Source organism: Schistocerca serialis, chromosome 2, assembly GCF_023864345.2.
Source record: "Schistocerca serialis cubense isolate TAMUIC-IGC-003099 chromosome 2, iqSchSeri2.2, whole genome shotgun sequence".
NCBI lineage: Eukaryota > Metazoa > Arthropoda > Insecta > Orthoptera > Acrididae > Schistocerca > Schistocerca serialis.
Window position 1 is genome coordinate 62,764,045 of NC_064639.1, and position 21,555 is coordinate 62,785,599.

Sequence of the window (21,555 nt, forward strand, 5' to 3'; positions counted from 1 at the left end):
AGCTCAGGAAAGAGCGACTGAATGTGGGTAGCCATGGTAAGCCCACATCGTGGTTGCTGCCGCAGGAGGTTGATCTCAGTGTCTGGATAAAGGAGACCGTAATTAGGGTTCTTTGGGATGCAGCAAATGCGGAGCATGTAAGATATCAGCTATTGTTGGCACAAAACTCACAGCGGTGGGATCCCCACTTCTGCAAGAAGGCTAATCACAGGGCTAGTCCGGATGGCACCAGTCGCAAGTCGTACCCCACAATTGTGGATTTGGTCTAGTATCTGCAACGTCGAAGGTGACGCAGAACCATAGACAGGACTCTCTTAGTCTAAACCAGACTGGGCCAGTGCTTTGTACAATCTCAGTAGGCTAGAGTGGTCTGCACCCCAGGTGGTATTGCACAGACATCTAAGAACATTGAGATGTAACCAGCATGTCCTCTTCAGCTGGTGAAGATGAGGGAGGCAACCGGGCGTCGAAGACCAGACCCAAGCGATGGGTGCTCACCACCTTGAGCGATTGGCCATTGAGGGGACGGATTGTATGGTGATGGCAGAAATGCATAACAGACAACTTGGCCACCGAAAACTGAAAGCCATGGGAGAGAGCCCAACATTGCACCCGGTAAATTGCCCCCTGTAGATGGCATTCTGCAGCACCCGTGACGGAGGAAGTGACATAGATACAAAACTCGTCAGCATACAAAGAGTGGGGGCCTGTCGACCCAGCAGCTGCCACCAGTCCATTAATGGCGACGAGAAAGAGAGGGATGCTCAGCACGGAACCCTGTGAACCTCATTTTCTTGCCGATGGGAAGTGCTGTAGGAGGAACCAACTTGAACCCAGAAAAAGCAACAAGAAAGAAATTTATGGATAAAAATGGGCAGAGCGCCACGAAGGCCCCATTCATGAAGGGTGGTGAGGATGTGGTGGCGCGAGGTGGTGTCGTACGCTTTAAGCAGGTCAAAGAAGACTGCAGTCAGGTGTCGCCGATGGGCAAAAGCTGACTGGATAGCAGACTCCAGGTGGACCAAGATATCCACCGTAGAGCGGTCACAGTGAAAACCACCTTGAGTCGATGACAAAAGATTACAGGATTCAAGGATCCAGAACAGCTGCAGACTCACGAGGCATTCAAGGAGTTTGCACAGGGTGTTGGTAAGGCTAATTGGACAGTAGCTAACCAACCAGCTTCAACACTGGAATAACAATGCTTTCCTGCCACTGGGTAGGAAATACCCCCTCACTTCACAGACGGTTGAAAAGGGTCAGTATACGACGGTGGCCAGCCACCGATAAGTGTTGGAGCATTTGGTTATGTCCAGGAGCCATGTCGGGACAAAAGGGGAGGGCGCTGGTGAATTCCCACTCACTAAATGGGTTGGTTGGTTGATTGACTGATTGGGGTTGAAGGTACTAAACAACAAGGTCATCAGTCTGTTGTTTCAAATGTTGTCCATTCGTTCGGATGTATATCTCACGAGAGGCATAACGATAAAAGGTAAAAGGCTAAAAAACGTAAAAGTTCAGTCGTGTTGTTAATGGTAAAAACAAAAGAGGGAAGTCAGTAAAAGGGCAATCCCAAGACAGGAAATATACCACCTCTGATACAATACGGGCGAGACCGCCTGCTATTGAAAAATGTTCAACCGCTAGAGTTTAAAAGGGCGTATTGTAAAAGGAGACTAACCAAATCTAAAAAGCGATAAAAACAGAGTAAAAGGGAGAAAAAGAGGATCTTGGCCAAGGAGAGGAGTCAGGAATCTCCAAACACAGCTAACAGTGAGGGACACATCCCAACCCTCACCACCCTGCCCCAAATCCAGAGGGAGATTAAAAACTTTACAACTGAAAATAAAAACCACTTTCACAGAGGAAACTGAGAACCAGTTCAACCATCCAGGAATTATCCACCAATATTAAAGTACAGGGAAGTATGTATTTAATATGCAGAGCCAAAAGAAGGGGGCATTCCACCAAAATGAGGGCTACTGACTGGAAGGCTCCACAACCACAAAGTGGGGGTGGCACATTATGCAAAAGAAAACCACGGGTCAGCCTGGTGTGGCTGTTGCGGACACGACACAGGGTGGTCGAGTCCTTTCAGGAGAGGCGGAAGGAAGAACGCACGGGACAGGTGTCACCTTAATCGCACGAAGTTTATTAGACAGGGGAGTAGCCTCCCAAGAATTGGCCCATGACTGTGCGAAGTGGGATTTGATGTGAAGCCGTAAATCCGCTGCAGGAGGGGTTACAGGGAAAGGGGGTGGGGGGGTGGGAGTGACTGCTCCCACAGCCAAACGATCAGCAAGCCCATTACCTGGGATACCCCAATAGCCAGGTACCCAAAGGAAGCCAACGGAAAAAGCAGCATGGTGCTGATCAGCGAGATGGTCCTGGATAGCAGGGACCAAGGGATGGCAGGAAAAACAGCAGTCAAGAGCCTGACCACTCACTCATTGAGTGCATACATAACAAAACGCGGATGAGTTGGGACTGTTTAATAAAGGTAAGGGCCTGGGAAATTGCCATCAATTCTGCAGTAAACACCCCACATGCAGTTGGCAGGACATGATTTTCCATGCCAACAGAGGATGTGAAGGCATATCCCACATGATCAGCAGATTTAGAGGCATCGATGAAAAAAACAACAGCATCCCGAAACTTCCATAAAATGCGGCGGAAAAAACAATGAAACACTATTGGGGGAACAGAATCTTTCGGACCTCGACGGAGATTCACCCAAAATCAGGGCCGAGGAACTAACCAAGGAGGGGTGTTGGGAAGGGAACGTGGGAGACAGGACAAAGAAAGAAGCTGAAAATCACGGCGAAGAAACGCGCAAGCGGAGCCCAACCGGTAAACCCGCCCAAGGGTGGAAATCAGGTGGATGACGTCCTTGGTTTGGGAACAGGATAGAATAGGAAGGATGAGCGGGAGAGGAACGGACAGCGACCGCATAAGAAACCAGAAGCTGGGACCACCAAACAGAAAGTGAGCTTGTTGTCGAAAAGAAGGCCAAGGAAACGAAACTGTGGGACCACAGGTAATCGTTGTGCATCAAGATAGAGCTCCGGACTGGGGTGGACCGTAGTACGGTGACAGAAGTGGACCACCTGTGGTTTTAAAGGAGAGAATTGAAATCCGTGTGAGAAGGTCCATGCAGAGGCACGCTGTATAGCACCCTGGAGCTGCCACTCTGCAGAGGCCGTCAAAGAGGAACTAACCAAGTGCAGAAATCATCCACATATAGAGCAAGGGTGACCAAAGGATCCACGGAGGCCACAAGTCCATCTACAGCAATGAGGAAAAGAAGTACACTCAAGATGGAATCCTCTGGGATGCTCTGTGGTAGCCAAGCACACACTCAACAAACAATGGTGAGCCCCCTGCAGGGAGGGAGCACTGACTTATGTGAGCACTTAGAATGATGCCCAAACAACGAAATCGACAGTTTGTGGCCAGTCAACAGGTGAATTTGCAGCCGTACGAATAGACACAAAATTTCTCGACCTCATAAATGAGGGTTACACCTTCCTGCTCCTCAAACTGGGAATAGTTTAGCCGTGCAGTGTTTAACATTTTGGACTAAATTTGTAGGACAAAATTGCTGCAATGGTGTCCTGGAACATGTCAGTCACCCATGTCAACAGCAGGCTCACTATTGTGGCGTCAGACATGGTGCCACCTTGAGACCATCCTTAAGGTGCTGAGAAGACTGTTGACACGTGGCCAAATGCACAATTTTGATGCCCTTCTTTTGCAGCCAATTGAGGGGACGTGTGGCCCGCACCACTCAGTGAATAAATTTGGCACATGATTTTACCCAGAAATGACTAACTGTTTAAGGCTAATAGAGGCCAGCTTTTTTACGATTGTGTTTCTGAATGGGCATGATACCTTTGTGACTTAAGGTGAGTGTACACCTGTATGCTCTGCACCTTGTCACCATGTGCCTCCACCTGTCCCACAAGTAAGTAGAGGGACACGTGTAGGTGCACGCCTCTTTCTTAACAAGTGTATGTAAGCAATTCCATTTGACCCTGTGAGGTGTCTAGTAATGTCAAACCAGGGAGGCTGCACATAAATGCGCTCTCTAAAGGCAGGCTGAAGACCATCTAACGCTACGTACTATTACGAACAAAACATTTGCTAGATTTTTAATGTTTATAATGGACAGGCCAAAAATAATGTTAGCTTACGCATTTTATCTATTTTGCAATACATGTAATCTTAATGATCAATTCTAAATGAAAAAAAAACTTTATATAAAAAAGAAGTATCATCACCACTTCAATTTATATCACAAATACATATTTTTGTTTCACTCGCAACTGAAGCGCCTGAAATGCCTGATCATCATCTTGTTACTTTGACAAAATCATTTCACTAAGCTGGATGTGTAAGGAGACAAAGTTTGTGAAGCATAGAGGGGAGCAGTCTCTGCAGCATATGGATCTGCATCATGCAGACACTGGCTGGTGGATAGAGAAGAAATACCTGACGTGGATGTCATGCTGCTGATTCCATTTGCAAATCACAAAGTAGTTTATGGACGCACATTTCTGCTAGAGATTACAATGATCTTTCATCCTTCCTCACTGAAACTAACTGTTTATGAATCAAATTGGCTCATAAAGGAAATGATGGTTTTGGTATATAAAGGGTCCCAAAATCACTCCTCCAACTCTTAGTCATTGGAAATACAAACAAAGGCTTATTTTGTTCAGGTCTTCCAATATTTCCAGGCTGCTCTTATTTGTGAGAAACTAGCAAGTTATTTACTTCCACTCTGTCTTTACAGTACACGGAATCAACAAGCCAGAAAAAATGAAATGCACAGTAATACTGTTTAATTTTCATGTGTTTCTCATTTGACTACTCGGCCAAAATGCTAACGCAAAGACTAATTTGTATGCGTGCAAAAAACTGAGTCTTAACAGCAAGACAAGTGAAACAAAGCTCCAAATGGAGAAAACCACAGACAGGTGAACAACTATTGCATATCTCTACCCATGTGGGATGGTGAGATTCTTGCACCTGCATAGAGTGGCCCCTGCACACAATTCAGAGACGTGCTTGACTTTAGACTAGTGTGTGTGTGTGTGTGTGTGTGTGTGTGTGTGTGTGTGTGTGTGTGTGTGTGTGGAAACTGCCACATGCACTCAAGAATGTTCAGGAAGTTGTACAGGTGTAAATGCACCTTGAGAATATGCCCCAGGTATCTGATGCTGGGAGCAAAGAACGCCACTTTTCCAACTGTCAGCATATGCTATTTTCCTGGAATCATAAAAAGGGATTCAGGATTCTTGTGACATCCCACAAGCATCGACCCCCTAACAATGATATCATCCAAATAATTAACACAGTGTGGAACATCTTTAACCATCTGTTCTAAATACTTCTAGAAGATGGCATGTGCGCACCAAAGTTAAGGTGCTGTATCTCCACAAGGCAAACAGTAAATTACGACTAGCAACTAGTGTGATTCCTCGTTGAGCAGCATTTGGAAATAAGCATACTTTAAATGTACTTTTGAATACTAGTGGGGCCCAGTTAGTTTAGTCAACAACTTTTCTGGGTAGCAGACAGAGATCAACATAAAACTGGGAATTAATGGTTGGCCTGAAATGCACAAGTGCGCAACTACCCATTTGGTTCTTTAGGTGAAAATCACAGGTGTTGCCCACTGATTGGTGGAAATAATGCTTTGGTACTGTTGTGCAAGCTCTGCAAAATTTTGTTGCCATAAAATTACACGCACACACACGCACGCACACACACGCACACCAGAGCACTGGTTCAAAATATCCTTATAAATACTGCATAGAGCATCAAGATCAGAAAAAGGAACTGTTTCTGCCACTAAATTGATGTGGTCCTCTACTCTGAATCAAAAACTGATAAGATGTCTACACCGAAAATGTTGGTGGCAGCGAGAGCGCACACACAGAATATTTACACGGAATCCGACACAGTGTCAATGATTAAAGACATGGCAGTGCCGGTTTCCAGCTGGAATTCCATGGACTAGCCAAACAAAGGTAATTCCAAGGTGAGCTTTTGCAATGGCAGGAGAGCTGCCTGCTCTGCAGTTCTGACTGTGTCATTCCTGTACCACATCTGAGCACGCAGCCAGCAAGGTGCAAGATGCTTGTTGACATTCTTCTGCGTCCGCAGCTGCTGTGGGAATCTGGTTCTGACATGCCCGTTGCCAGTCAAGACAGAACTGGAATTCCTTCGCATTGTGTGAAATATGTCACAACACCAATGAGGGAAGGCATCTCTCTCACTCCTGCTAACATTTTGCAAGGAGTCACTCAACACTGAGGGGCGAACCGAATGGTCCACGTACTAGTTGCCTGGAAGCCCTTGGACTTGGGTGAGACTTACCATAAAGGCAGAGACAGAGGGTGATGAAACGAAATCATTAGTTGACCACTGTCTACTTCTGACACTTAAATTCCATTTTTAAAAGCATGCTGAGCAGCCGAAGCAACCTCAAATATTTGGAAATTTTAAGTGCTTCACCAAGATTAGGATTGGACTTGGCCAGATTTTTAGCAGTAAATCGCTCCAAGCACTATGGGACTTAACATCTGAGGTCATCAGTCGCCTAGACTTAGAACTACGTAAACCCAACTAACCTAAGGACATCACACACATCCATGTCCGAGGCAGGATTCGAACCTGCGACCGTAGCAGCTGCGTGATTCCGGACTGAAATGCCTAGAACCGCTCGGCCACAGTGGCTGGCTTTTGCAGTAAACTCCCTGTCAAAGGCAAGGTGCACAATCAATATTTTCAATACAGTCACGAGAAACAACCACACACAGAAAAGTTAAAAACACCAGAAATACTGGGTCAATACAACTGACAGTTTCGTAATGGATGCAAATGCGAAATTTACATTTTGGAATAGCAGAGCAATTGATGAAAGAGGACACTGCCTTCAAGATGCTATAGAAGAACACGGGCTTCATGTACAAACAGGGCTCTCAACCCACGTACTTCCTAAAATTGTGCAGCTTGGCAATACATACAGATATTACCCTTGAAATCTTGAAAGTCAGTGGCCACACTGGAAACTGCATCTGTTGGTGACCACAGTGAGTCCTATGTTTGAGTGTGAGAATGTATCATAAGGTTTGCTTAGCATGTATTTGAGGTAGAATGTGGCAACCAGCCTGGTATTTGCCTAGCAGGATGTGTGAAACAGCCTAAATAACCAAATCCAAGACAGCTGGTGCACCAAATTCTGTCATTAACCTACCACTGAACCAGGGCCAGGGCACCTCCCCCAATTCTGAAAGCAGTGCATTGATGTGCACAGCTGTATGTGAAGGTGTAGAGTTATACATCACTCTTACTTTGGAAGACTTCTCTCCATTGAGAATGACATGCTAGTTGGTACTCTGTGTGTTTCTTGTAACACACAGTTGTTTCGTTTGCACATGTCAGATAATAAAATTTCTTTATTTACAGATAAGCCTTCAATATTGCAGGAAGTTGTCACTAGTGATGGTCTTGATAAAGGCCTTTCAGCACATATTTCACCACTTAGATAACTGGTCTTGCGACAAATTGAGTTACTATACTTTAGTCGTACGTCAACTTCTGCACACATGCAATTGTTGTCAATCCATTATATAAAGTCTTTAGTTAATGCTATCCCATGAGCATTTTCATTTTAAGAATTCTCCATTTTCTTTACCAACTATCTTTTCATTTTCTTAATATAGCAATATACCCAACAATTAGGTTTCAGTACTGATTATATATAGTGCTTCTATATGTGCACAAAATATTTTCTCAACATTAGCCGTGAACTTAACATTCACTGCCAAATATTTCTTTTACTTTTCTTATATTTTTCATTTAATACTACTTCATTTTCATAATCTTTGACTTTTAATGTAGCAGCAGTACATTTGTACTAATGTACCTTTCCAAACATATTTATAAGATTTTATTTTTAAAAATATGCAGCTTCTAAGATAACACAATTGATTCTGGCTGCTGTAACCTTCTACAATAATTTTACCATTTGGTTTCAATGACCACCGGAGCACCAAAACTAAAGATGTCAAAACAGCTCTCCGAAGAGCCCCAAAAAAGGCCTTTACCAAGACCATCACTAGTGACAACTTCCTGCAATATTGAAGGCTTATCTGTAAATAAAGAAATTTTATTATCTGACATGTGCAAACGAAACAACTGTGTGTTACAAGAAACACACAGAGCACCAACTAGCATGTCATTCTCAATGGAGAGAAGTCTTCCGAAGTAAGAGTGATTTCAGGTGTGCCGCAGGGGAGTGTCGTAGGACCGTTGCTATTCACAATATACATAAATGACCTTGTGGATGACATCGGAAGTTCACTGAGGCTTTTTGCGGATGATGCTGTGGTATATCGAGAGGTTGTAACAATGGAAAGTTGTACTGAAATGCAGGAGGATCTGCAGCGAATTGAATCTCAATGTAGACAAGTGTAATGTGCTGCGAATACATAGAAAGAAAGATCCCTTATCATTTAGCTACAAAATAGCAGGTCAGCAACTGGAAGCAGTTAATTTCATAAATTATCTGGGAGTACGCATTAGGAGTGATTTAAAATGGAATGATCATATAAAGTTGGTCATTGGTAAAGCAGATGCCAGACTGAGATTCATTGGGAGAATCCTAAGGAAATGCAATCCAAAAACAAAGGAAGTAGGTTACAGTACGCTTGTCCGCCCACTCCTTTAATACTGCTCAGCAGTGTGGGATCCATACCAGATAGGGTCGATGGAAGAGAGAGAGAGAAGATCGAACAGAGAGCAGCGCGCTTCGTTACAGGATCATTTGGTAATCGCGAAGGCGTTACGGAGATGATAGATAAACTCCAGTGGAAGACTCTGCAGGAGAGACGCTCAGTAGCTCGGTACGGGCTTTTGTTGAAGTTTCGAGATCATACCTTCACCGAAGAGTCAAGCAGTATATTGCTCCCTCCTACGTATATCTCGCGAAGAGACCATGAGGATAAAATCAGAGAGATTAGAGCCCACACAGAAGCATACCGACAATCCTTCTTTCCACGAACAATACGAGACTGGAATAGAAGGGAGAACCGATAGAGGTACTCAAGGTACCCTCCGCCACACACCGTCAGGTGGCTTGCGGAGTATGGATGTAGATGTAGATTAAAGTTGTACTAGGAGATTTTAACTGTCATGTTCTCGCATGGGGCTATAGAGAGACAAATGACGACGGCGAAATGCTGGAGATCTGGGCAGACCAGACTAAACTGAAATTGATACATGACCCAAAGTTGCCTGCATCATTTAACAGCGGGAGATGGAAACGAGGATATAATCCAGATAACATCTTTGTCTCCGAGAAGGTATCCCTGCAAACTGTAAAGCAAATCGAAGACCCAATTCCAAGAATGCAACACAGAGCAATAACCAGCTGCATTACAGCAATAATCAAAACAGATGTAATGCCCTTCAAGAGATGCTTCAACTTCAAAAAAGCTCATTGGGAACTTTTCGCAGAGGACCTAGATAAATAAGGAGATCTTGGAAATTAAACCACAAGTACAAGCATATGAAACTTTTATAGACCTCGTCAAGAAAATCTCTCGATGGTGCATACCTACAGGGTGCCGCACTCAGTATATTGCTGGACTCAATGGTAGCAGCAAGGAAGCTCTGAAAAAGCATGAAGAACTTTCAATAAGGACCCATTCTCAGAGGGAACGATCCAGGCAGGTGAGGTACTGATGTCTGGTATCTCTGAAGTGAGAAAGGAAAAGTGGTGCTACCTCCTACAAGAGACTGACGTGAAGCACAGCAGTAGGAAGGCATGGAAACTGCTCAAAAGTCTCAGCAATGACCCAACAGAACCACAATCAAATTACAGTGAATTTACAACTGATCAGATAGCTCACCAACTGCTCATGAACGGAAAAACTAAAACGAAAATCAGGAATGGCAAAATCAAAAGAAAATTGAACAAGGAGATTAGCTTCCTACCTCGTCTGTTCTTCATTCAGGAGCTACAAGATGCCATAAACGATTTGAAAAACAATAAGGCCGCTGGCCTCGACAATCTAAGATCTGAGCAAATTAAACACTTTGGACAGAGGGTACAAGCATGGATCCTAGAGCTAATGAATAACTGTATTATAACAATGCAAATTCCTAAACTGTGGATGAAAGCTCGGGTTGTTGCATTACTAAAACCAGGGAAAGACCCAGCTGAAGCGAAAAATTTCCGGCCTGTCTCACTGCTTTGTCATCTGTTTAAAGTGCAGGAGCAAATGATCCTCAAACATATAGCTGATTATGTGGACAAAGCCCTCATTAACGAACAAGCTGGATTTCGAACAGGAAAATCATGCTGTGGCCAAATCCTTAATCTCACACAGTACATCGAAGACGGCAATCAGAGAAGAGAAGTAACTGGGGTCGCATTCCTGGATCTCAGTGCCGCATATGACACAGTTAACCATAAGTTGCTTACCCAGAAAGTGTATAATGTCACTAAGGACTACATCCTTTCTATGTTCGTACAATGCATGCTACAGAACAGACGCTACTATGTAACCTTACAATCTAAAAACAGCCGATGGAGGACACAGAAAAATGGACTTGCACAGGGTAGTATCTTGGCTCCAATATTATTTAACATCTATATGAATGACCTTCCCATCAGGCACCAGACATGAATGATCATTTATGCCGATGATGCAGCAGTGGCCACACAAGATAAAACCTTTGAACAAGTGGACGAGAATCTCACTGGAGCCTTAACAGAACTTGCTACCTATTACGAAGCCAATAATCTGAAACCAAACCCTAGTAAATCTAAAGTATTTGCCTTCCATCTTAGGAACAAACAAGCCAAACCGAAGCTCCAAGTCATGTGGCAAGAGAAAGAGCTGAAGCATACAAACAGCCCAAAATACCTGGGAGTAACATTGGACAGAGCGCTTACTTTTAAGCAGCACTGTCAAAAAAAGCTAACAGGTTCATCATGGTGAGCTCAACCACACATTTTGCACACCACAGGTCTGGCGCTGAGTATCTCAGCAGCAGAATACATGACGCCAGTTTGGAGGAACTCTGCTCACACTAAGCAAGTTGACGTCGCCGTAAACGAAACTGTACGTATTGCCACAGGATGCCTCAAACCAACTCCCAAAGACAAAATTTATCCCATCATAGGCATAGCACCACCCACTATCTGCAGACAAGTAGCTCCCAAGATCGAAAGATCAAAACAAAAGAATGATCCTCGACACCCAATGCATATGCACCGAAAGCAACGCGTCTGGCTGAAATTCCGCAGGAGTTTCATTGAAACTACTGAAGAGCTCACCACCAAGCCCGTCGCAAGGCGGCCTGTCTCTTTGGGAAGAAATGGTGCCACTCTCCACAATGGAACTACTTGAGGGGGGATCTGCAGGATTTCAACTACCTTTTACAACTTGGAGGTCATTAAACCGGCTGCGCACTGGAGTAACTGGGTGCAAATCAAACCTATTTAAATGGGGCTACAGTGATAGGGATAGGTGTGAATGCGGAGCAATACAGGACTTGGACCACCTATTGATTTTGCCCAGATATGTCTATAACATGCACTAAAGATGACATTTTGAAAGTCAATGACAAAGCAACCTACGTTGCTAACTACTGGGAAGGGAAGATATAATTGGTGCATTGGATACGGAAGAAGAAGAAGAAGAAGAAGAAGAAGAAATGATCATACAGGTGGAGTTAATGACTGAGTAACTAGCAATTATAGACTTTGTTAGTTTTTATGACATAACTCTGTTTCTTCTCCCAAACCTCCCATACTCAAGCCGTACAAATTCAGACACTTTCTCTCATCTTCAACAACTTCCTATTCAATTATTCTCAGCAATCTATCACAACTCTGGTAAGTTTCTTTTTGAACAGCATTGGAACAATTCTCAAAACACTTAGTGTTCTTCCTTTGCAGAAACTATCAATAACACCTCTTTCCTCAGGTACACCACGATTTCTAGCTGAGGTCCGTCTTGCCAATGGGAATCCATAATATCTTTGATTAATGGCGGAATGTATAACGTCTCCTTGGTTACCAGGCTGGTGTGCCCCCTCGACCATCTTTGCTACGATTACATTTACCAGAAGATCCTGCAGAGGGCAGCACACATTTTAAGGACCCCTGTCAGTGGGTAATGACTTTTTCTCTTTTGTTACTTTTATCATGAATGTTCCTCTTCATAAAATCAAAATAATCTTTGTTGTTTTCTCAAAGACCGAACTCCTAATAATTATACATTTCATACAAGTTTCCCGTACAAAGTAATCAAGTCTCAAAGCCACTGGCTACAAATGATGTTATGCCAGAAACAACGGGCACAGCTGCTGCTATTTAACTGCCAGCAGCTGAGCCATTTTCAGCAGTGTGTTCTCAATGTAAGTAGGGACAGACCTGCTGAGCCTTTTTACTCCATTATTATATATTACAGTGCATTTTGATTGTAAGTAAAGTAATATGTTTTATTCCTCTTCACAGAATGTAGATCTGATGGTTGTCTCTGTAGTAGATCGAAACCAGTTATCCACAAATAAAAAGTAACACCTCATATACGTACACGACTGTGTTTACTAAATAATTAAAGTGTTCTGTTTTCTCACTAATATCCTTGATGGTGCAGTGCTTGATGGGGGGAGGGGTGAAAGAGTATTTTAAGTTGCTGCCCTTTTGCTGCATTGTGCAATTTGGTAAAATAACACTCATCTTTTAAAGAGAGAAGTTATTAAGACTTACCCAATATCTTTTCCTTGCTGTAATAGTGTCCAAATTCCATTGCTTCCTCGATAATCAGGAATTTGTGCTGCAGTACTTATGCCTGCTCCAGTGTATACAACAAGGTGGTGTGAATTTCTTAAGGCTTCTGCTAAAGTGTGACATTTCTCTGTTAGAACTTCTGGGGGATCCTCAATTTCCTTTGATCGCTCTTTCAGTTTCTGCCTTGTTTCAATCCTACACAAAAAAACATGCTTTTCAATACAAGTGTGACATAAATAAATAAATAAATATTAGATTGGTGCATAAGTACATAGCGTTACCCCACGAGTTTAATAAACACAACAGAGACGCGTAACAGGGACTTTAGTCATCAATAATACATTCTCCTCCAGTATTTAAACAGTCGGCGAATAATGGAGCAACTTTTACATTCTGATAAAGCGGAAATCACATGGTCGAGGCAAACAACTCATCGAGCCATGTGGGGTCAATCCATATGAAGTGGTCCAGTGATGGTTGCTTGACCATATTTAAATATTTTAATAATCTTGCACCTTTATTGATTGGCGGCCATTTTCGTTTGTAAGCGCACGACTATGTTTCAGTTTAGAGACGTTAGTAAAAATATCAGTATCTCTGCACTGGGTTGTTACTACATTGCAACTGACATGATTGTATTTGGAAAAGTGTCCTCTACAACATTGTCTATTACACAAAATACCCTAAATTCAAAAATAACTAGTCTAAATGACCTCCAAAGTTTGGTATCCAAATTTTCAAAAATCGACTTTTTAGGTCCAAAAATAACAAACAAGGAGTGATTTATGAGAGTCTATTTTTTCCTATAGTTAGATATCATACACTACTAGCCTCATATAGAGCAAGAACACTTACAAATGTTTCCTTAATTTTGTATGAATTTTTGAAATTTGAAAATTTTCATTTTTTGTTAAGTTTGGGGTTAGTTATCTCAGGTGAGACTGAATATAACAATATGATTTTTGCACCATTTGTACACCTATATGATAGCAATGTACTGTAAAAATTTCGACATTGATATCTGACTGTGAACAAAGATATGAATTTTTGAAAATTAAGAAATAATTCACATTACTCTACAACTGACTTTATGGCTGTTGCCTGTTAAAATGGTTTATTGTTTCATTGTAATCAAATTTAATTGTGACACATTTAGTTAACACTATCACCCAATATTAATTTAGTTTATTTATTTTTAGTAATGCAATATAAACAGTAGGAGCTTTCGCTTTTGTTCTGTGGTAATAAGTATGCCCATTTACGTTTAGATTTATTGTCAATAAAGAAGTACATTATTGCTGCGTGTGGCATTGTTGTAGTCAGTCTGCTCTGAAACCTCTGTTAAAGTGGATGTACATACTCCATCGAGAGTGTAAAATGTGTTATGTGCTTTGTTCTGTGTGTAATTTGTAATTCATTTTGAGAGATAAACTGGAATGCAATAACATGGATGAACAGTGCTCTTTTGGACAGATAGCAAGTGAACTGTGTCACAAAACAGTTTACAGTTTAGTTTCAAAAAACTTGAAAAATGTGAATGACTTAGATGAAGTTAGACAAACTTTGTTTAAATTTCAAGTAAGTTCTTTGGTAACATCAGCGTGCGAGTATCATGAGAAGAAATCTATTCTGAATTACAACCTCATTTTTAGAAGTAAGTGCTGGCATCCACTTAAAGTCCATAAAAAGCCTATTACTATAGGTTTGAGGGATTAAAACTTGAACATTTGTCCTTGTTATAGAGTGAAACAGCTTCCCAAGTGAGATGTAATGTGATTGCTGGAAATTCCCTGTGCCTAAATTGTTACTCAAAAGTACCTGTTGTGAATCCAGAACCAGAATCATGCAACCTTGTTAATGAGGAAGCTGTTAGCATATTGGATTTTGCTTGTTCTAAGTTAGACGTATCTCCTGCTTCGAAAATAATAAAAATTAAGTAGCAGAAAAAGAAAAGCAACTATTGAAAATAAGGTACAACAACTTTCAGACAAAATTAGAAAAGACTTGAAATCGTGCTTTAATAATACAGATACAAACATTATGTCTAAAGACGAAGAAAACCTACCACCAGCGTCATCTGACACTGAATATTTCAGCTTAATAGAGAAATTAAAAAATTAAATGTTCAGTGACATCTAAAGAGGAAACAGTTAAAATTTTAAGTTTGCTCCCTGACTCATGGTCAAGAGAAAAAAAATAGTCCATGAATTCAACGTTTCTCATCACTCAGTTAAACTAACCTGAGAATTAGAGAAAGAGCAAGGCATTCTTCCAGTTTTAGGAAAGAAGAAAGGAGTAGGTATAAGTGAAGAAACAATTAAAAAGATCCAGCAGTTTTTTGAAGACGACGAAAACAGTAGAATGTGCCCAGGTTGCAAAGATAGCAAAAGAGTTGTTACAAACGGAGTTAAAGTAACAAAGCAGAAACTGCTGTCAAATTTAAATGAACTTTATGTAGCTTTCAAAAATTCTCATCCTGAATGCAAAATTGGAAGGTCAAAATTTTGTGACCTTCGCCCTAAGTGGTGTATTCTGGCTGGATCCTACAGGACACACTCCATATGTGTTTGTTTATATCATCAAAATGTCAAACTGATGATTGCGGGTGCAAAACTCAGTGATCTTAACTACAAAGAGTTACTAGATTTAATGGTCTGTGACACTAACTGTTATGACTGCATGATGAGCTTGTGTAATAAATGCCCTGGTAAGGAAACCGCTATTGAATTGTTTCACGAATATGATGAGGAAATGCCAGACAGTATTACCTTCAAACAGTGGGTCACAACTGACAGGGCAGAAATGATAACAGTGATTAAACCTCGGGAAGAGTAACTGGAATCTTTAATTGATAACTTACAAAAACTCAAGTCACCACTGTGTTTCTAAAATACAAAGCAAGTTTTTGAAGGACAAAAAAAAAAGCACATTTGTGATTCAGGATGCAATACAAGGGTACCACTGGGTCAATGACCATGCAACAGTGCATCTATTTGTTCTCTGGTTTAAAAATGAGAAAGATGAAGTTTGCAGTTCTTCAATATGCATTCTAAGCGACTACTTGGAGCACAACACTATGGCTGTACATGTTTCAAAAGCAAGTAATAAATTACCTAAAAGAAAATTTTCCCAAGGTTGAGAAGCTGATATACTTTTCAGGTGGAAGTGGTAGTCAGTATAAGAACAAAAAGAATTTTTCAAATCTGTGCAACCACAAAGTAGACTTTGTGCTGGAGGCTGAATGGCACTTTTTGCGTCTTGCCGTGGTAAAAATGCATGTGATTGAGTAGGAGGTACAACAAAATGTGAAGTAAGTAAAACCAGCGTACAAAGACCAACCATAGACCAAATTCTCACAGAACAAGACATGTATGTCTTTTGCAAGGATAATATTAAAGGCAATACCTATTTTCTGATCAAGAAAGAAGAAGTGATTCTGCATATGAAAACAACATTTCAAACCAGATTTGAAACTGTATAGCACTAAAAGGAACAAGGCATTTCCACAAATTCCATGGCATTGCAGAAAACTTAGTTCAATGCTATGTAACATCAGAAACCGAAATTTATGAGGATCACTGTGTCAGTAAAATTACAATCTCTGTCTTTAACATTGAATGACATAGAAACATGTGTGTATGGTGGACAGAGGTGGCTTGCAGAGGTTGAAAGAATAAGTTTGGAAAACAACGATGTTTTTGTGCATTTTTACCATCCTACTGGCCCAAGAACATCATTCAAGAAATCTACTAGTGACAAAGCTTGGATACCAATGAAAAATGTTTTAAGGAAACTGTCAGTGCTTGAACTTACCACAGCAACTGGAAGGTCTTATTCTATATCACAGAAGCTGTGTGAAGAAATGAAATAAGCGTTCTTAACATTCACCACCATGTTTAGGAACAGTCGCATCTCGATGGATGTTAATTGAAAATATTTATTTTAAGTATGTCAAAATAATATAAATGTTAATTTCAGTGATGTTACCACTTTTTGTATATACTATATAATAATACTATACAATACTATAATACTATATAATAATTGATTATATCCCACCAATATCACACATGAATAGGCAACAGCCATAAGATCAGTTATAGAGTAATGTGAATTAGCTCCTCACTTTCAAAAATTCATATCTTTGTTCACAGTCAGATATCAATGTTGAAATTTTTACAGTACGTTGCTATCATATAGGTGTACAAATGGTGCAAAAATCAAATTTTTATATTCAGTGCCACCTGAGATAACTAACCCCAAACTTTACAAAAAATGAAAATTTTCAAATTTCAAAAATTCATACAAAATTAAGGAAACATTTGTAAGTGTTCTTGCTCTATATGAGGCTAGTAGTATATGATATCTAACTCTAGGAAAAAACAGACCCTCATAAATCACTCCTTGTTTGTTATTTTTGGAACTAAAAAGTCGATTTTTGAAAATTTGGATACCAAACTTTGGAGGTCATTTTGACAGGTTATTTTTGAACTTACAGTATTTTGTGTAATAGACAATGCTGTACAGGGCACTTTTCTAAAAACAATTATGTCAATTGTAATGTAGTAACAACCCAAGTAGAAAATATAACAACGCAGTAAATGAAGCAGGCAAAAATGAATACAAACGTCTCAAAAATGATATCGACAGGCAGTGCAAAATGGTTAAGCAGGAATGGCTAGAGGACAAATGTAAGGATGTAGAGGCTTATCTCACTAGGGGTAAGATAGATACTGCCTACAGGAAAATTAAAGAGACCTTTGGAGAACGGAGAACCACTTGCATGAATATCAAGAGCTTTAATGGAAACGCAGTTCTAAGCAAAGAAGAGAAAGCAAAAAGATGGAAGGAGTATATAGAGGGTCTATACAAGGGCGATGTACTTGAGAACAATATTATGGAAATGGAAGAGGATGTAGATGAAGATGAAATGCGAGATATGATACTGCGTGAAGAGTTTGACAGAGCACTGAAAGATCTGAGTCGAAACTAGGCCCGAGGAGTAGACAACATTCCATTAGAACTACTGACAGCCTTGGGAGAGCCTGTCCTGACAAAACTCTACCACCTGGTGAGCAAGATGTATGAGACAGGCGAAATACCCTCAGACTTCAAGAAGAATATAATAATTCCAATCCCAAAGAAAGCAGGTGTTGACAGATGTAAAAATTTCCAAACTATCAGTTTAATAAGTCACAGCTGCAAAATACTAACGCGAATTCTTTACAGACGAATGGAAAAACTGATAGAAGCCGACCTCGGGGAAGATCAGTTTGGATTCCGTAGAAATGTTGGAACACGTGAGGCAATACTGATGCTACGACTTATCTTAGAAAATAGATTAAGGAAAGGCAAACCTACATTTCTAGCATTTGTGGACTTAGAGAAAGCTTTTGACAATGTTGATTAGAATACTCTCTTTCAAATTCTGAAGGTGGCAGGGGTAAAATACAGGGAGCGAAAGGCTATTTACAATTTGTACAGAAACCAGATGGCAGTTATAAGAGTCGAGGGGCGTGAAAGGGAAGCAGTGGTTGGGAAGGGAGTGAGACAGGGTTGTAGCCTATCCCTGATGTTATTCAATCTGTATATTGAGCAAGCAGTAAAGGAAACAAAAGAAAAGTTCGGAGTAGGTATTAAAATCCATGGAGAAGAAATAAAAACTTTTAGGTTCGCCGATGACATTGTAATTCTGTCAGAGACAGCAAAGGACTTGGAAGAGCAGTTGAATGGAATGGACAGTGTCTTGAAAGGAGGGTATAAGATGAATATCAACAAAAGCAAAACGAGGATAATGGTATGTAGTCAAATTATGTCGGGTGATGCTGAGGGAATTAGATTAGGAAATGAGACACTTAAAGCAGTAAAGGAGTTTTGCTATTTGGGGAGCAAAATAACTGATGATGGTCGAAGTAGAGAGGATATAAAATGTAGACTGGCAATGGCAAGGAAAGTGTTTCTGAAAAAGAGAAATTTGTTAACATCGAGTATAGATTTAAGTATCAGGAAGTTGTTTCTGAAAGTATTTCTATGGAGTATGGAAGTGAAACGTGGACGAAAATTGTTTAGACAAGAAGAGAATAGAAGCTTTCGAAATGTTGTGCTAAAGAAGAATGCTGAAGGTTAGATGGGTAGATCACATAACTAATGAGGAGGTATTGAATAGAACTGGGCAGAAGAGGAGCTTGTGGCACAACTTGACCAGAAGAGGAGATCGGTTGGTAGGACATGTTCTGAGACATCGAGGGATCACCAATTGAGTATTGGAGGGCAACGTGGAGGGTAGAAATCGTAGAGGGAGACCAAGAGATGAATACACTAAGCAGATTCAGAAGGATGTAGGCTGCAGTAGGTACTGAGAGATGAAGAAGCTTGCACAGGATAGAGTAGCATGGAGAGCTGCATCAAACCAGTCTCAGGAATGAAGACCACCACCACCATCACGAAAACAACAACAACAACAACCAAGTGCAGAGATATTCATATTTTTGCTAACGTCTCTAAACTGAATCATCGCTGCGTGCTTACAAACGAAAATGGCCGCCATTCAGCAAAGGTGAAACGTAAATTTTTTAAAAAAAACTGTTTGAACTTCTTAGTTATAGGGTAATCACATACAAAAAAATTAAAATATTTAAAAATGGTCAAGAAACCAACTTAATTTTTACTGGACCACTTCATTTGGATTGACCCATGTTTGGAGTGCAGAAAGGAAGTTCCTTGAAGATTGTTCGATAGAAATTGGAAAAGGTTGAAACTCTGAGGTTGCAAGATCAAGTGAATAATGTGAGTAAGGAGTGACTTCCCACCCTACTCCTGTATAGCATTTTTTGGTCAGTCTAGCAGAATGTGGGCGGGTGTCTTCACAGAGTAGCATCCCTTCACACCGTCTTACTGATCGTTGTTCTTGGACTGCAGCTGCAAGATGCACAAGTTGTTAAGCAATTTGTAGTAAACCAAAACATCGCTGTTCCACCAGAAGCATAACATTATCTTCTGTGGATATATGCAGGTATTTGTACAACTGCTTTGTTTGGGATCAACCATTCCTTTCCTTTCCTTTCATTTTGTCAGCATAAAGACACCATTTGTCATCAGCAGTAAAGATATAGGAATGATCAAAGTTGTTCACGAGGCAACTGATGGGCAAGCGTGACGCAGATGTGGCCACCCGCTGATTTCTGCAATTTTGGCTTACACCCGAGCCTCAGATGTCAGACACTCAGATCGTGACCGAACGTTATATGTCGATGGAGTATCAACCAAAATTCCAATTTAGTTCGTACATGTGCTGTCGTCCAGTAGAACGGGCATAACGTTAATTAAAGCAACATCAGAACTACCAGAGAAGAGGAAAAGTATATCTGTGAAATAAATCCCAAGTGGCTCCCGCGGGAGAGTTGGGGGAGTGATATTTTGTTCTACAGAGTTCCGGGTTCAAATCTCAATTACGACAATTTTTTATTGTATTATGTGTGAAAGTGTTATATGGGACAACATATTCCTTACACGTAAAACGACTTTTCGGAGTTTGTAAATGTTCTTTTGGCAATTTGCTTTCACTTCGTTAGTTGAAAGTAGCAAACCTATAGAGTACATTTGTATAGATAGGTGTTAGTGTTCTGTCGGACATGTACGACAAAACTGATATGACTCGTGATGAAGCAGCTAGTGCATTTGAAGTTTTACAGAAAAAACAGAAACAATGGGACAACAGAATAAAGAAACAATTGCATCACACTTGTCGGAGTACTAATAGAAGTAGTAGTGATAATAATAAAATATACTGCAGGTGGCAGCGCCGGGCACACCAGATGTACTGTTGATTATTATTACGTATTTTCGCAGGTGTTTCTGTATTTTTCTGTCCTGATTGTATATTTTGTGAAATTGCAGATGTGTTCTATAGACCGACTACCTTCAAAGAAACAAAGCGAAAGAGACTGCCGAGGGGACATTGCTGTATCCAAACAGTCCTTTTACATGTCAGGAAAATATCCCATTTAACACTTTCACATACAATACAATTAAAATAAATCATCAACATTGAGATTTCAATCCAGGGTCCTTGACACAACAACCTATTGCTCTACCAACTCACGCACAGAAGCTATACTCAATAGCACTCACAGATATGCTTTTCCTGTGCTCTGATATTTCTGGTTTACTTTTAATTAACGTTTATGCCCATTCTGCTGGATGACAGCACACTGTATGAACTAAATTGGGGTTTCGGTTGATACTCTATCGACATACGACATTCGATCCAGATCTGAGTGCCTGACATATAGAGGGTTGGGTGTTAGAATATTCGGTACCCATATACCCAATTATTGAACCTTTCCCACTGCATGCAAATTTCACATAATGGTGGAATAATCACAATTCATAACATCTGCCAAGTCTTGAGTACACTGATGTGGATCATTGTGGATTGATTCGTTTAAATAATCTTCTTCAAATTCCAAAGGTCTTTCTGAATGTGGAGAGTCACAAATATCAAAATGATCCTCCTTAAAATGTGAAAACCATTTTTGTACCATGCTCTATCCAATGGCATGATCTCCATATGTGGCACAAATGTTTCTAGCTGCCTCTGTACTGTCACCCCTCTACTGAACTCAATCAAGGAATATGTCAGGAATATTTTATTTTCTCCACTAGGCACCACTCTGTTCTCTGACTTCCACAGCTCTGCCCACTGTCTTCAAACGACAGAAAGACAATATGTACACTCA

The 21,555-nt window shown here is 40.8% G+C and overlaps 1 protein-coding gene across 3 annotated transcripts in view; it reads right to left on the reverse strand.

Moving 5' to 3' along the window:
* Window positions 1-21,555, reverse strand: part of LOC126456762 (uncharacterized) — a 190,114-nt gene that overhangs the window by 113,309 nt on the left and 55,250 nt on the right. For 2 of the 3 annotated variants that reach the window (XM_050092519.1, XM_050092518.1), the window contains exon 3: window positions 12,797-13,012. In XM_050092519.1, the coding sequence (XP_049948476.1) occupies window positions 12,797-13,012 (216 nt within the window). Of the gene's footprint in view, window positions 1-12,796; window positions 13,013-21,555 lie in introns of those variants that run through there. The other variant, XM_050092520.1, reaches the window with a different exon arrangement.